Genomic DNA, 16,458 nt, shown 5'->3' on the forward strand with positions numbered 1-16,458 from the left:
ACCTACAGAGGGCTGGAGCCACATCCCTCCCTCAGAGGACAACCTGGGTACAGTCAGAGCCCAGGGCAGCTCCATACCCAGCAAATGCCCCAGTGCCAGGGGTTGGTGGGGATCTATGGGTTGGAGCTTCAGATGCTGAGAACTGAAGGCACCTGGTTCAAGTGTCCTAAAGGAGGTGCCTGGTCAAGTCAGGCACCTATGAGCAGAACCCAGGTCTACCTGCTTCCTTAGAGACCCTTCTGAGAGGCCCCTTAATAGGCCGAAGATCCCTCCCTCCATCCCCAAAACCCCCAGATGCCAAAATCCTGGCCCTGACACACTGACATTCTCCCAGAGAGAGGCAGGAACTATTGCAAAGAAAAGCTCCTTCTGTTGGACCTTCCTGGCCTGGGGTCAGACAAGACTCAGAGGGTCAGGAAGGACCTCGGGCAGAAAGGGATAGGGCAGGTGCTCTGAGACTGGGGAGCAACCTGGTAGAGCCGAGGAGTTCTCACTATGTGCCAGGCATATGCTTCCGTGTCATCCTTACAAAACTCGTAAGGAAATAGACATTATAGCCACCATTGTGCAGTGGTGACATGATATGCCCCAGGTTACACAGCTAGTAAGTGTCAGAGCTGAGAATACATCAGGGTTTGAAGAGATCTTAAAGGTTCTCTTTGACTCAACCCCCTTCTTCTTTTTTTTGTGTTCATTTATTTTTGAGAGAGAGAGAGAGAGAGAGAGCGAGAGAGAGAGGATAGGGGCAGAGAGAGGGGAGACACAGAAACCGAAGCAGACTCTAGGCTCTGAGCTGTCAGCACAGAGCCCAATGCAGGGCTCGAACCCACAAACCGTGACATCATGACCTGAGCTGAAGTCGGACGCTTAACTGACTGAGCCACCCAGATGCCCCGACTGAAGCCCCTTCTGACACAGGAAACCACTTAAGAGTGTCGTACCAAGTGGTCTTCTAGATCTTGCTTGGATGTTTCCAGCAGCAGGATATTTATCAGCTATAGGTGCTGCCACGGCTTCCTAGGCTCATTCCACTGTCCTGGGGGTAAGCCCAGCTTCCATGGTCTTGCTGTCCCCCAAGTCTCCCTCCTGCCAACCCTACGAGGCCACAGTACCTCCAGGAACTGAGCGCTGACTTTGAACTCAGGCCCAGCCACACCCTGCTCCTGTGCCCGCCGTTTCCGCTCAGCAATGCCCCCAAAGAGGTGTGCGATGGCCCTCGGAATGATGCCTTGCTCCTCCTCCGATGTTGCCGTGTCGAAGCCAGTGCCCATAGTGTACGTCTTCCCGGCCCCTGTCTGCACCGGCAAAGATGGAAGGAGGTGTTAGACAGCACCCTCTGGGGGACATCAGCAAGCCCTGGACCCCAGGCCGGGCAGAATTCCTTACCATTCAACTCCCAGCCCGGGTCACCTGTCCCTCCTGGCCCCTCCCTCCTCCCTCAGCCACACCCTGTGGAAGTCTCCTCTGACAGCCTCCCTCCCATAGCTAGCCAGGCTGCAGCATCCTCAGACAACAGACAAAACCACGGCTCCACTGCCACTGCTCTGAGGGGGCAGGGCTCTCTCTTCCACCGAGTGGGGTGATGGGGGTCAGAGTGGCCCTTGGTGGGAGTGGAGGCGGCTTACCTGCCCATAGGCCAGCACTGTGGCATTGTAGCCCTCGAAACAGCCCTCGATGAGCTTGCTCACACAGGTCGAATAGATCTGTTCCTGCCAGGTGTCCAGGTCGAAGACAAAGTCATAGGTGAAGGCCTTGTCCTTCCCCAGAAGGACCTGGGGCTCCCCCGGGGTGACAGAAGTGCAGATGTGACAGCCCTCAATCTTCTCCTTTGACAGCTGGGGCCGAATCCTGCCGGGGACGGGGAGAGCCCCAGGTTGGACCCAGCTGGCAGGGGAGTGCTGTGGCCCCCCGCTCCCCCTCACCTGCCTGCCAAGCCTCCCCTTCCCCCAGACCCCCCCACAGCCCCCACAAACTGGAGGAGAAGGAAGGAAGCTTAGGAGCCTCCCCAGAGGATGGAGGCAACTTTTGTAATAATATCACAATAGTAATAATAATATCAATATTCTATCAAATATAATATCAATATCAATAAAAATATCACCCAAACATTTATTGAGCAGTTGCTAATACTTATTGAGCACTGTATATATTGGATCTGTGTTAAAAGTATTTTACCTAAATGAGTTTATGTCTTCTTCACTATAAATCTGTGAGGTGTGTATCTGCCTGATTTTACAGATGTGAAAACTGAGGCCGAGGGACTTGAAGTGACTTGCCTAAGGTTGTCCAGTGGGATATGACAGAACCAAACCCACGTCCGACATTAAAGCACACACTCCTGATTGAGCGGAGAGCCCTAGAATTAGTGTCCCGCAGATCAGGAAGAGAAGACAGCTTGCCCCCTGCTGGGGAGGTAAGGCTCAGCACCTGGGTGGGGACCGGAGGGACAGGCCTGGCTGCTCCCCTCAGGACTGAATTAAAGAGCAAACCTGAGCCTCTGCCAAGGCCTGTAGGGGCTGCAACAGTCCCCCAGCTGCAGAGCCCCCTCTCAGATGCCAGAGCCTGGCGGAACATTCTTAGGCACCAGCTCTGGTTCCTCTCCAGGAGCCAAGGGGGACAGGCCAAACACAGCCCTGACAGAGCAGGCCAAGTCAAAAGTCCGCTGAGAAGGGCAGAGACCTCTAGAAGGGATACTAGGCCTGCCACAGGCCTGGATCCCAATCCCAGATCCTGCTGGGATCCCTTATAATGAGGAAGAAAAGTGGCACCAGGGCTGGGTGGGAGCCAGCCACAGATAGGGCTATCTCCATCCGGCCACCTCTTCTCCCTCTTCCAAGCAGCCATTGCCATGGCAAGGTCCCCATGGCAACCAAGTGTGAGTCAGTGAACATGCGCTGTAGGGACTGGCAGAAAAGCACTTCCCAAATGCCTAAAGTAAAAGGGGGGTGGGTTAGGCGCTGTCGCTCATGGGCTCACACAAGCCAGCCCTATCAGCCAGGCGCTTACAATGAGCTGCTTGTCAGGCTCCCTTTTCCAAAGCCAACATTTACCAAGAGAAGAAAAGAATGAACGGGCCAGGCCAGCATGCATCCAGGGCCCAGGCAGGGGCGCCTAGCCACAGAGCCAGGGCCACCAAGTCGCCATCCTGTCCCTTCTAGGGCTGCCCCGGCCCCCAAGGCCCACTCAGAGCTGCAGGCCAGGGGAGATGCTCCCGTCAGCCTGTTGCCTGCACTTTGCTGCTAGAGGGTCAAAAGGCACTGGGAGGAGGCAGGGTAGCTCCCTGGGGGAGGGTTTGGGGAAGTTAGCTACACCAGGCCCAGTCCACACCACAGATGGTGGCCTGGGTTTTCTTCAGAAGTGTTTTCCCTTAGGCGTCAACAGGTTCTCATAGGCCAGCGGCTCGGCTCTCCCCTCGCCGAGGTGAGGCTGCCGGCAATGGGAGGTTACCACCTTCGTCCCCCCTATCCAGCTGTTCCAGGTCAAGTCGAAATTAGAACTCAGCTTCCCAGTCTCCCCACTGAACTGTTTTCTGACTGAGAAGGGAGCAGCTGATACTCGCTCATCCTGTCTAGACGTGCAGACTAGCACTTGACCCACACCAGGAGGAGGACTGGGCCAGCGATTCTACCTCGACCACTAAGGGTGGCACTTGACACACGCATTCACACTCACTCTATGCCAGGGGGTGTCTAAGCATATGGACATTTACTACCTCTTGATCCTCAAGAGAACATCCGAGGTGAATACCGCCATCCCCATTTGTAGAGGAGGAAACGACATGATGCCCGGCTAGTCACAGACAGCGAGCAGCAGAGTGGGGGTTCGAACCATGGGTGTGCTCGGCCTCTTCAACACTTCCGTGCTGCGGTGTCAGTAAGGGCATGGCTCAGCGGGCCGGGGTGGGGGAAGAGTGGCTCAGATACACAGGGAGACAGATAGCACCTCCAGAGGAGGGGAGTGCCACTGCTCACAAGGCACCAGGTAGGTACCTGGGACTCTGGCCCTCAGACCTGGCTCTGCCCCTGGGCCCGTGGGACCCAGGGCCAAACACTTACTGCCCAGGGCGTCCAGATGTTCCCAGGTGAGCCCAGGGGCTGGCCTGGGAAGGCTCCGAGGAGTTTCTAGCATTGCTGGCAAGCACTAACTCCGGAAGACACCCTCCCTACCATGTGGGCTGCTTGTGATAGGATTTCTGGATCCAATTCAAATACCATTTAATTACTCCAGGCAGATGGCACTGCTGATGATTGGAGGAAATCGAATCAGGATCCCTGGAGACAGTGAGAGCAGGGGAGGGGGAGCAGCAGCCCTGCCTGTCAGGGCCCATCAGTGTGGGGGGGAGGGGCAGTTTCTCCTTCAACGACCACTCCCCAGAACACTGGGGAGCCCACCTGCCAAGAACAAGAGAGCTAGCAGAAGAGCAGTCTGGGAAAGAGGATGTCGAAGAGGGGTTCCAGAATTTGGGGTCCAGGAATTGTGGAGTCAGGCATTCCCCTTGGGGTCTTTATCCTGGGATGTGAGGCCCAGCACATCTTGATGTGGGGGTCCTCTGAGGTCGACACCAGCCAGCCCCAGGGTGGCTCCCTGTAGGCACCAGGGTGCTTTGCAGGGTGCAGATGGTGAGCAATGTTACTCAGAGAAAAGGGTACAAGCTGGGGGACAGAGGACATGGGCTCAGAAAGAGTCACTAACTCCCAAAGCAACTGACCCGGAAGAGGGAGACAGTGTTGGTCCTAGGAATGGGACTTGAATGGGTAGCTAGAGGTGGAAGCAAAAGAGAATTAAGATTTTATATATGCTAGCTGGGCCAGGCACCCGCCACAGACTAGCTCATTTGAGTGATGCAATGAGCTAAGGATTTCAATGTCCATTTTCCAGAGAGGAAAGTTGAGGCTTGCAGTGGTTAGGTCACACACAGAGTAAATACAGTGAAGTTGGGTACCAATTCCTGCTCTGCTTGACTATGAAGCCTGCAGTCTGTTCTGCTTCTCCAGCTACCTCCTGCCCGGGGAAACTCTCAATCCCCAAATCAATAGATAAGCTTCCTCCCACAGCACCACCATTAGAGACAGGGAGGCGCTCTGGAAGGAATCCTGCTACATCTGTCTGCTCATGCATGACCCTGGCCAGGCACCAGGCTGGCCCTGCCTTCAGGGCTTGCAATCCAGCAGGGGCAGACATTGTGTCTCAGCTGTCTGGGGGTTCACTCCTCACCACCCAGTGTAGCATTTAAACCTACATCCCACAGGTAGGAGACCAGAGGGCTGGGAGATAGAGTCCGAGGTCCTTGACAAGGCTTGGCCCCCACTCTCTTCTTATTCGTGAGCGCCTGCTTCCTCCTGTGTCACCTAGAAGATCTCTTCCCAGTTTTAACTTTCTAGGGACTCCATCACCTTCCCCTCCAGCAGCCTCCCCTCCTGGCCCCACCCTGGGTGAGGTCACTTCTATGGGCTGCCCTTAGCCAACTCCACCCTGCCCTGCCCGGAGGCTTTCTAGTTACTGCAGGGTGGAAGGGATAGGAGTCAGGCACAGCCCTGTTCCTCCTGGCGGGCATGGGAGGGGGGATCGGGGATGGAAACCAATTTCTAGGGTCTTCCAAGTAAACTACAGACTCCAGGAGCTGTGGACCAGATCCAGGACTAGGATGAGGTGAGTGAGGTATTCGCCACAAGTGCAAAAGTTAAGGGGGTATGAAAAAACTCAGTAATCAAGATAAACTATAATTTAATGCAATCTTTGAGAAACTCCAATCGGCAGACAATGGCCCGCGGGGCCAGCCCTGCGTTTGTGGACCACACATCCAATGTCATTTCTGTCCGGGGACCACTAGAAGCGCACCCAGGGAGCCCCTCACCCCAGGCCCTACCCCTACAAAGCCTCGCTCCATCGCTTCTCAAGGTCCGGGCAGGGAGGGAAGGGGGCGGGCCGGACAGCCCCGCGCAGAAAGGCTCCCGGAACCTCCCGGAACAGAGCCGGGTCTATTCGCCGCTTGGCAACCCGCAGACCGAGCGGCGGTGGGAGCGGGCGCGAGAGCGAAGAGAAAGGGCCCAGGGCTTTTCAGAGGCAGGATCTGGCACGGGCGCGTGGCCGCTGGGCTTCCTCTGCTCACAATTGAGCAGGGACTGGTGTGATGTGGGCGGGTATTTTAATATCCTTCCCCCACCGCCGGAGAGATGTGCACCGGCCGAGGGACGCGCAGGCGGCTCGGGGTCGGCCCCCCACCCGTCGGTGCCCACGGCGGCGGCGGCGGGACAAAGGCCGCGAACCCGAGCCCGGCGCTGCGGGAAGAGCTGAGGTCAGCGGTTCCTCAGCTCTTTGGGAAGCCTGGAGGACGGGGCGGAAGGGGAGGACAGAGGAGACGGGGGGAGGCAGGCCCCGGGCGGGGGGGGGGGGGGGGGGGGGGTGCTGAGAGACCGCCAAGGAGAAAAGCTCCCTCGGCGAAGGGTAGCTTGCCCGGAGCCCCCACACCCTGCCCCGTGGCTTAGGAGGGGGAGGATGAGGCTAGCTCCCCTCGCCCCCCGCCCCCTTCCTCAGTGACATCACACAGAGCCAGCCAATTACCCCCAGGGGCTCCGCCCAGTGACCTTGGGCTCCTAAGGGTTGGCTCCGCATCTCAGGTGAAATTAGTCCCACCCCATCAGCTGGCTAGGGCCCTTCCCTGGGCTCTTAACTTGAATTGCCCCCCAGTTAGGAGCTCAGTCCCCGGAGCTCTTAAGGGTGCTTTCTATTTGAAGAGTCTCGTCACTGAGAGGTAACAGCCTGTGATATTAAAATAACTAATCAAGAACTAACTGTTCCAGAGTGCTAGAAAATTCTTGCAATTGTGGTGTATGGTCTGTGATTCCTGACGCCTTTCTTTGCTGGCACCTGGAACCCCTTTACATCGCCGCTTACTCAACTCCTCCAGTTAGTAACAACCACCATACTATGGGGCAAGACTGCCTCTTTGCTGGACACTGTACCCACAATGCTTTTGCACATTAGATCATTCTTCATTCTAATGCCCCTAATTTACAAATGAGACTTCAGAGGAAATTAACTGGGCTCAAGGTCACATAGCTGATAAAGAACAAGCTCTTCTAGGAAGACTACCTTTACTAGCCATCAGCCCCAAAGATTCAGTCCAGGAGGAGAGCTGGAGAGTACTAGTATGTTAGCAGCTATGCTTGTGAGTAATTTGCACTCTGGGGACTTCCAGGCTGGGAGACACCCTCCCGCCAGGCTCTGCCTCAAACGCTTGGAGAAGAACCAGGGTCTTGGACTGGAATCACCCCTCAGATGGCTGACATAACCAGCGTAAGTATTCCCTCTGGAAGAGACCCCAGGGGGAATAAGCCTATCTGCTTTTATCTTCTATAGGACCCTTAATGGCGTTCTGGAATCCTGAAAAGCAGCCCCCAGAGGCTAGTGGAACAGCCCGGGGAGAAATGCAGAATGAGGAAGTTCATCGCCTGGTCTCTAGGTGTGCTGCCCTCAAGCCTGAGACTGGGCAGATGCCACGACCTCCCTTCTGCCCAGCCCCAAGCGGTCTGCCTGGCTCCAACCACAGGGCAGCACGGGTAAACTGGAAGTGAGCTGTTGTGTGCAAGTGTGGGTGGGGGGCAGGGAGCACAGAGAAGAGCACTGGGACTCCTAGTCTGCCTGGCACACCGAGTCACTTAGCCATGCTGTGACCTGCCGGGGACCAGCTCTTCTTCAGCAGTGACAGAGCCAGATCAAAGGGGACCTCAGCTACAGCAGGAGGGATTTAGATAAGCTAGCAAAAAGAACTTCCTGCCTGCAAAGATTGTTAAGCCCTGGAAAGGGGAGCCTGGGAGTCTGTGGAATCTTTTTGCTCCGAAATCATAGTCACTGGTATCACTGTGGCTTCTTCCGTCCCGTGTCTGATAAGGACAAACAAACCCTAACATTTTTTGAGAACCTATGTGTCAAGCTCATCTACATACATGAACACACGTAATGTGTTAGGACCACCCTGTGAAGCAAGGGCCATTCCCCCCCCCCCCCCCATTTTACTGAGGCTCAGAAGGTGAAATTTCACAAGCCCAAAGTCACACAATTCATAATGGTGGAAATGAAATTCAAACCAAAGCTGACTCTGCCCAATCCCACTGCATCTACTGAGCAACCCGGCACCAGGGCAGGAGAGAGGTCGGACTGGAGAAAAATGATCCCCTCCGAGAATCTCCGGACTGATCCTACCAACAGCTGCCAGCAGCACCACGAGCAGTCTGTTGGGAAAGCATTTTTCCCCGTTTTGTAGTTAAGAAAGCCGAAGCCTAGAGCATGGAGAAGCACGGAGACAAGAGCCCAGGAGGCTGCTTCCCTGCCAGAGGAAGGCAGCTCCCCTCTGCAGCAGAAACAGGGCGTCTACACCCCCACTCTAATGAGCATCCTCTCCCCCCTCCTCCCCGTGGCAGCCTGCCAGCTCTGGGGAAGGCGGCTGGAAGCAAAATCCTGCTCTCTCAGGGGAGTCTGGCTCCCAGACACCCGGGGGCTTTTAGCTGACTTAGCCCGGAGAAGGCGTCTTCCCCTAGAGGCCACTCCTCTCCAAAATAGGGTGGTGAGACCCAATTTAGGGTGCTGGCTCTTGTAGCTGCAGGGATACCGAGTGGGGGGCCACCAGAGCCCTGCGACTGCCAGAGGGTCTCGTCGCCCTGTCACTGGACCTTCTCCTGGCCTCTCAGACCCTCCCCCAGCACTGCCTGAGACTGCCCTCAGGGAGAAGACACGGAACCCCTAAACAAGAAGGCTTTGTACTGTGGGGTCTGAAAGCATGGGTTTATGAGGCCCTAGCAGATCTGGTGAAATGGGCCTGTCAACCCTCTGTGCTTGACCTCTGCCCCCAAATATGTTCCCAAGTGCACAGGGAGAGGGTGCCGACACTCCAAGAAAACCTATAGGAAGCCTTGGGGTGTCAATTCAGGGCACCTGGGGTTCAGCCTCCACTCCTTCCTCACATGTCCTTGACCTTTCTCTTTTAGTTCATCCAAGTCCTGGCCACTGGCTTCTGAGTAACAACCAGGGGCAGGCAGTCTGACAGGGGAGGGAACCTGGGGAGTCTTGTTCATGACCCCCAGGGCATCACAATCTCAGCCGTGCCCCAGCAGAAGCGGGGTGAGGTGTCAGAGGCTGGGGAGCGGAGATGCCAGGAGAAGCTGAGGGAGGGGGCCGGGCCCTGTCCTGAGTTGGAAAGATGAACAGGCTGGGCCGTGAGCAGTGGCCAGGGCTTCCTGCCAGGGGCCAGGTCTGCCCCCACCCCCTGCAGGGGCCCGGGAAGAGGGGTGAGCGCAGCGCAGGGAACATCTGCTCTTCTGTGCTCCAGCATGGCTCTCCCTGTCCACTCCCTTCTCAGGGCATCTGGCAGAGGTTTCCCATGACCTCCCAGGAGACAGGAGACTCTGCAGAGTGGGGCTGAGTGGGGAGTGCCCAGAGCCCAGAGCTGTGATGGCATGTGCATCACATGGAGGACAGCTCAGTGTGAACTGGGCCCTGGGGACCCTCCCCTGCTGAGGAATGCGGAGTGACAGGCGGCTGGCCTCCTCCGAGCAGCTGGCTATGGAGCACAGTGAGCCTCTCCCCCAGCATGTTGTCCCTGGTCCTCGGTCCTCAGCCCTCAGTCCCTGCTGCCAGGCCCTCCTCAGTGCACCTTAACTCCAGTTTCAGGCAGGACCAGCCAGCCTAGAGAAAGGACAGGTGGCCTCCACCACTGCTCCGATGGTGGGCTTCTACCCAGCAAGGTAGAGGGATAGGGACTCAGATATTTGGGGACAGGGGACCATGGCACTGCCTCCCTTCCACAGCCCAGAACAGCCAGAGGTGAAAGAAGTATTCCAGAGGTCAGAACACGGCTACCAGCCGTGCTGTCACCTGCCGTGGGGGCTTCACAGCCCCTCCCACAGAGCTCCACAGCCCCCACGCCCATAGGGATGGAGCGGTAATTCTCTGGGACCAATGTCCACCAGTCCCAGCCTGGCTCCCCTCCCAGGGCAGGGAAGCATCCTCTCCTACCCAGCCTAGCAGCCTCTCAGTGTCCCTCTGGCTTTCCTCAACAGGCCGTATGTCTAGAAGGCAAAATGAGAGAAGAGACCCAAGATACCTGAGGTTCTGCCCTGTGACTGGTGTGGGGGTGTATAGGGGTAGCAAGAGGCAATGTGGCTGCCCCCAGAACTTCCTTTCCTAGAGAGTGTCAAGATGGAACTCAGGAAGGAAAACAAATTCTAGGGACCGCTGCAGGGATCTAAGGAAAGAGAGAATGGATGGACGCATACCCAGCAGGAAGGGAGAACCTCCCCAAACACACCAACAGCATGGACATGGAGGGAGTAAACAGCTAGGACATGGAGGGGACAGGCAGCCCCAGGCTAAGCAACCCCAGAAAGGGAAATCCAGACCATGTCCCCTTGGTGGACATCTGCATAGTACCAAATGCCTTCCTAGGTGCTTTTCTCGCATTGTGGTTATGGCAATCGGCGCGGAATGGCGTATGAAGAAATTGAGGCAAAGAGCTAATTAGAGCTGTGTTGGGAGGCAGCTTAGAGCAGTCTAAGGAGCATGTGCTTGGAAGTGAAGGTGCCCTGGGTTCAGATCCAGACTCCTCCATTCACTGGCTATGAGCGTTCGCTCATCTATAAGATGAGAAAAACATCAGTCAGCTGGTGGGGCTCCAGGTGGGGAGAGTGGGAAAATGTAGGCACACTGCCTGGCACAGGGCATGTGTTCAAGAGGTACTGCTTAGCCACCTTCCAGTTCAGTCTCCTTTCCACCTTGGCATGCTTTCTGCTATAAATAAGTGGAAGGAAGGAGGAAGGAGAGGGAGGGAGGGAGGGAGGGAGGGAGGGAGGAAGGAAGGAAGGAAGGAAGGAAGGAAGGAAGGAAGGAAGGAAGGAAGGGGAGGGAGGAAGGAAGGAAGGAAGGAAGGAAGGAAGGAAGGGGAGGGAGGGAGAGAGAGGGAGGGGGAGGAGGTTCGAGGCGAACTCTTCATTGTACCTAACACTCTCTGTAGCTCAAACCAGACACCTCGTAAGTATGCTTTAAGTTAAAACTTATTTTCAAAACATTTTATTCACATAAATAATTCCTCAGGAGTCCACCCTTTATGGGCTATATGCCTTCTGCTTCATCCAAACCACTGCTCTTCACAAATGAACAAATTGTTCCTGTTCTACAGTGGGTGAAACCGAAGCCCAGAAGGACAAACAGAAAAAAAGCCCCCATGACCCAGCCAATGGGTGAACTGCACTGGCCCCAGTCCTGCCTTTTGCCCCCAGAACTGGAAGGGTAAGGGTGCCAGGCTCATGTCACCTCTGCCACTTCCTTAGCCCCTGCCCCACCCCATCTTTGCTCTGAGGTTTTCAAAAGCTGAGATCCAATCAGCTTCAAGGTAGTCAGGCAGGCTGGCTGGGTGGTGGAGGGGGTCGGTTTCCGGGGCCTGTGGTTACTACACTCTACTTCCTTGTGATGACATAAGCCCTATTTCTGCAGCAGGAGGCCACCACTAAGATTCTCAGGTCTCCATGCAGAGGAGGTCCTGTCTGAGCCTGGGTTCCCCAGATCTATAACCTGGGCAGCATGGGACACAGCTGGCATTGATTGGCACTGAACGGCCTTGGGCTGTCAGAGTGGAGAAGGGGGACTCTGAAGGCACCCTCACATAGTCTTTTCGTTCTTCTCTGGTCTCTTTGTCCCAAGCCATCAATTCTTGTGATTCAACATTTAAACAGACATTGACCAAGATTTCAGGGCAGCCTGAAGCTACAGGAATAACGACAGGTAGAGAACCCAAATGAGAGAGGACAGAGGTGCAATCTAACACTATTCCCTGGGTCCCTGGCTCGTGCCCCCCTCCCCCATCTGCCTCCAGCCCCTGCTCAACCCTGTAGTTTCCATGGATGGATGTAGGACCCATAGAGTCACCTCCTCTCCCCAGTCACTAAAGGAAGGAAGCTAAAGGAAACCAGGAAAAGATAACAGGGGCACTGAGGGCTCCCCTCATGGTGGGGCTTGAAAGGGTCTTAAACAAACGTACCATGTGACTTGGCTTCCTTCCCCAATTTCAACTTTGTCAACTTGCATTTCTTAACAGCCACCCCTTCCCCTTCTCCCCACATTAGGTCTGGGTTGCAGCCTGGGGCAGGGCACAGCTCAGCCTCACCTCTCCCAAACATCCATCCTCCCAACCCCCACCCATCCCCAGGTAGAGAGAGGCCCAGGAAGCTGAGTCCTTGTCTACAGGGGATTAATGGATAAAAGGATCACAGGGCAGGCTGGAGGGGCTGGCCTGGGAATCGCTTGGTGCAAAGGCAACTAGCCTGGGTTCAGGGGCACACAGATGGGCCAGACTCTGGGGAGGCCTGGGGTAGGGCTTATAGGGTCTGCTCACACCTAGACCTTCTGCCCTTATCTCACAGCCCCAGGTCCTGAAAGTTTCTACCTATAGCCCTTCCCCAGCCCTGGCCTGCCCTGCAGAGATCTGCAGACAGCCAGCTTTGATCCTCTTGCCAAGGAGATTATAGGGCCAAGAGCCCTGGGCCTGGCACTTCTCACCTAGTCTAAAAGGCCCCGCCAGAACCTCCCCCCTTGCCCACGCACGTGTGTGCACACACGTGCGCACATTCATGTGCGCGCGCGCGCGCACACACACACACACACACACACACCCCAAACCAAGTCTGTCTCATTCTTGGCATCCCTGTCCCAAGAGTTGGACCCAGGGCTCACCATAATATTCTCATGGGGACTCAGAAAGCACTTTGGTTAGATACAAGAAAGGACTTCCAGGAAGTCAGAAAGACAGCAGAACACAGCACCAGGCTGGGCCCTCAGCAGTTCCAAAGCCTTGGCCTTTCGCAGCATGCCCTCCTCCAATACTCTACTCCAGCCCACCACCCAGTCCTTTAGGTGGGACAAGTGGCTTCTAGAGGTGGGGATGGGAGCTTGACGGGGATCCAAAAGTGTGGGGGACTCTCCCCTACAGCTCCTCAGTGGTTACCATCTGCTCCCTGTCTCGGCCGGAGCCCTAGTCTGGTCCTCCCCTCAGCTCTGATTAGAAACTGGGTTCTGTCCAGGCATTGTCTGCCTTCCACGGCCGGCTGCCCATTGAGGTCTGGCGTGTGCCAGGCTGGGCGCTCACACTGGAGTGGGAGGGGAGAAGTGGACTGAGCCCCCTAAATTAGCCTGGCTCTTCTGATGTTCAAATCTCCCCACCCCTCCATCTGAGATCAGCAACTCGAGGCAAGGAGTGGGGGCCTCTGGACACTACTAGAGCAATCTGAGTGGGAAGCAGAGATGATGTCCATCACCCTAAATAAAGAACTGGGTGCAGCGGGCAGGCACACTCCCTTCTCTGGAAAGGGTCTCAGAAACCTTCCGTTGGCTGTGCTAAGAAGGCAACCCCAGCTCTTCCTCTCTCCACTGCACAAAGTGCCAATCACACACTTCACCATTCCTCAGTCTGGCCGGGGGAGGCTGACAGTGGTGGCGGTACAAGGGGCTTTGTTTGGCCCTCTCCTATAAGATGAAGTCTAAAGGAAAGCCCCCATGGGAGGAGCGAGCACCCTACGTCCCTTCCTTCCCAGCCCTGGTTCACAGTGAGTGGGGTCAGGGCTTCATTTCCCTTTTATGATGTACTTGGACTCTCCCCGTCTGCTGCAGATGTCATATTTACATTTCTCACTCCCCCCCCCCCACCTTCCTCCCTCCCTCCCTCGACCTCCACAGGATCCTGCTGCAATGTCAGCCCCAGCAGCAGCCAGGCCCCGCCCCGGCCAGCCCACCAGGCACCTGCAGGGCTCCTCTTTGTCTCTCAGGCTGCTCAGGGCCAGCAAGGCTGTGTTCAAGTGATGCTGAGGCTGCCTGATGCACGGGTGGGAGGTACCTCAATCTCCCTTCCTTGATCCCAGAGCCGAGATCAGCAGTCCACTCCTCCTCTCTGGGCTGCAGAGGACTGGCCGGATTGCCTGGGGGGCATCTTCCCGGGGGGGGGGGGCGGGGGAAGGAGGGGAAAGCTTTTCCATAGTCCTCTCTGGCCCTGTCTAGAGTGACTTCCATGGGCTCTTGGAATCTGGGTCACCTACAACCTAGGGAATCTAGAGATCGGTCTCAGAGACCCACCCTACAGACTTAGCCTCCATACCCCCACCCCCATCACACAGAGCTGGGGCAGAGATGGGTGTATTTCTCCACCATCTCTGCCTTGGTGACCAGTCCCAGATTGGCACTCTCCCACCAACAGACCCCCTCTCAAAGAGAAAGACGTAAAACAAAAACAGGGAGGGGTGGTGTTGGTGCAAAGCATCTCTACCCAACACAAAAGACACAGATGGCTCAACTTTGCAGTATTCCCTGCCTTGCACCTCTGTGTACCCCTCCCAACAGAAGCTCCCCCCCCCCCCCCCCAGCCATGTCTTCTCCACACCTCAGTTCTGTCAGGATGTCTCGTCAAGTCCCAGATTAAGTCCATGCACCACCCTACCTCCATTTTATCTGAGTGCCTGAAGATGGGGTATCATTGTCTCACCCTCCTGCCCTCTCAGAGGTAGAACCTCAGATACACCTCTTCCTTCTCCTAGCCCCATCAGCTCTTGGGGACAGGGCCAGCACGTTTTGTCCAAAAGCCCTTGACCCCCCACGGAAGGCCAAGGCACCATCCCAGCCCTTCCATTCGTTCCTGCACTCAGTCGATCTTTGTCTGCAAGCCGGTTCCCGGGGCCGGGTGTGCTGCCTTCTCAGCTGGACCAAGGGCACAGAAGTAGCCTACTAGGGTGGATGAAGGGAAATTTCCCCCCTCCAGTATCCCAGTATGAGACAGCAGCCCCAAGGGGAGGCGAAGAGGAAACACACAGACGCTCCGGCCTGGGCCAGGGCTGGGTGTGAAATACCGGATTTCCTTGTTTATTCGATTTTCTGATCATTAAGGGCTCCCAAGAGGGGCCCGAAATTACCACCCAAACAAAGCCACCTTCCAGCCTCCCGCGGGCCGCCGATTCCCTGCGGCAGCCTGTCCAGCTCCCCGCGCCCTCCAGCTCGGCTCAGGCCGACCCCTCCTCCGGCAGTGCGGGCTCCGAATCCAGTGGCGCCCACGCGAGACAAAGCCCAAGCCCCTCCGCGCACGCCCCCTCCCCCCCACCCGCCCACCCCGCCGCCGGTCCCTACCTGACGGCCACCTTGACGCAGCAGTCCCCCTGGCCGGCCATGGTCCTCTGGCTCTAGGGTCTGGGCGTGGATCAGGGGCGGGGGTCTGGGGGCCAATGCCCCAGGCAGCGGCTGCGGCTGCGGCTGCGGGAGGCGGGGGCGCGGGCACGGCTGGAGGAGTCTGCCGCGGCGGCTGGAGGTGACATGCTCGCGGGCGGCAAGCAGAGGGGCTCACCCGCGGCCAGGGGTGGCCCCACGGGGCTGGGCCCGCGCGCCTCCTCGCGCCATCGGGCGACGGCGCGCAGCTAGCTGACAGCCCGCGGCGCGACCCGCCGCTCCCCACGGCGCGGCACACGCGCGCACACACCTCCCACCCTCGCAGCCACCTCCCGCCGCAGCGCGAACAAAGGGGGCGGGGGCCGGCCCGGCCCAGGACCCGCCCCCGAGCCCCGCCGAGCCTGCACTGGGCCCCGCCCCGCCCCTCATTCACCAATCCAAGGCCCGGGCAACGGCAGGGGCGGGACTTGAGCCTTTAAAGGGACCTCTTGGCTCGCGTCCACCCGCTCGCTGGGGGGCGGGCGGGATTGGAGGGCTGGGGAGGAGGAGGGCCCAGAAGCTGACCACGCCGGAGCCTCTGGCCCCCCAGCCGCCCGAGTGGCAGAATCTCAGCTTAGATGGGACCCCGGTTTCATAAATGAGGAAACTGGAACGCAAAGAGGGGAACTACCCAAGGTCACTCAGATTTGGTGGCTAAGCAAGGGGTAAGAACCCAGGTCTCCGGAGCAGAGTGCTTCACTTCAAAGCATCCCACAGCGATTAGCGGTTTATATTTTGAAAGCACCAGGAAAGCTTCCCTTCTGATTTATGACAGTGAATGTGTCAACCTTTACTGAACGAGATTCTTGCTGGTGACTAACAAAATTCCCTTCACCTCCATCCTGCAGCATTTTAAAGTTCATCTTTTGGTTGATTCCTGGCTAGGCTCCTCGCCCAGATGGGCCCCTCCCTCTGCTAGACCGAAGTGGTTCCACTGACCTTTATGACCCACAGATGACCCGCTGAGCTTGCCTCACACTCTTTTGTGGCCGTGGGGGCAGAGGGTCGGCGTGGGAGGCCTGGGCTGCACTGGGAGAGAAGGCAACAAAGGGGGCACTCAACTCCAGGCACCTGGGTAGAGGCTGGAGGGGACAGGTGGGTGCGGAAGGAGACAGAGCAGTGCAGCTGCCTTTACATGGATATAAAGGACAAGGGGAGCCCCGGAGACTTTAAACATAGGGGAGAGATGGAGAAGAGCAATGCCCTGAGAAGTCACAATTCTCTTTCCAC

The 16,458-nt window shown here is 57.0% G+C and overlaps 1 protein-coding gene and 1 long non-coding RNA gene across 8 annotated transcripts in view; one reads left to right on the forward strand and one right to left on the reverse strand.

Moving 5' to 3' along the window:
* Window positions 1-15,455, reverse strand: part of KIF21B (kinesin family member 21B) — a 49,857-nt gene extending 34,402 nt beyond the window's left edge. For 3 of the 6 annotated variants that reach the window (XM_040462321.1, XM_040462319.1, XM_040462318.1), the window contains exons 1-3: window positions 15,154-15,455; window positions 1,626-1,848; window positions 1,113-1,295 (exon numbers count right to left, since the gene is read on the reverse strand). In XM_040462321.1, the coding sequence (XP_040318255.1) occupies window positions 1,113-1,295; window positions 1,626-1,848; window positions 15,154-15,194 (447 nt within the window). In that variant the 5' untranslated portion in view covers window positions 15,195-15,455. Of the gene's footprint in view, window positions 1-941; window positions 1,079-1,112; window positions 1,296-1,625; window positions 1,849-15,153 lie in introns of those variants that run through there. The other 3 variants (XM_040462322.1, XM_040462320.1, XM_040462324.1) reach the window with 2 other exon arrangements.
* On the forward strand, window positions 5,234-7,920 carry LOC121021705 (uncharacterized). Of its 2 annotated transcripts, none has more exons than XR_005786659.1 (2): window positions 5,234-5,649; window positions 7,360-7,920. It is a non-coding gene; the product is annotated as an uncharacterized LOC121021705 (long non-coding RNA). The 2 variants fall into 2 exon arrangements; XR_005786660.1 differs by lacking the exon at window positions 5,234-5,649 and adding an exon at window positions 6,425-6,751.
* Window positions 15,456-16,458: the final 1,003 nt, after the last annotated feature.

Source organism: Herpailurus yagouaroundi, unplaced genomic scaffold (assembly GCF_014898765.1).
Source record: "Herpailurus yagouaroundi ecotype Mexico unplaced genomic scaffold, PumYag 308, whole genome shotgun sequence".
In the NCBI taxonomy this organism is placed as follows: domain Eukaryota; kingdom Metazoa; phylum Chordata; class Mammalia; order Carnivora; family Felidae; genus Herpailurus; species Herpailurus yagouaroundi.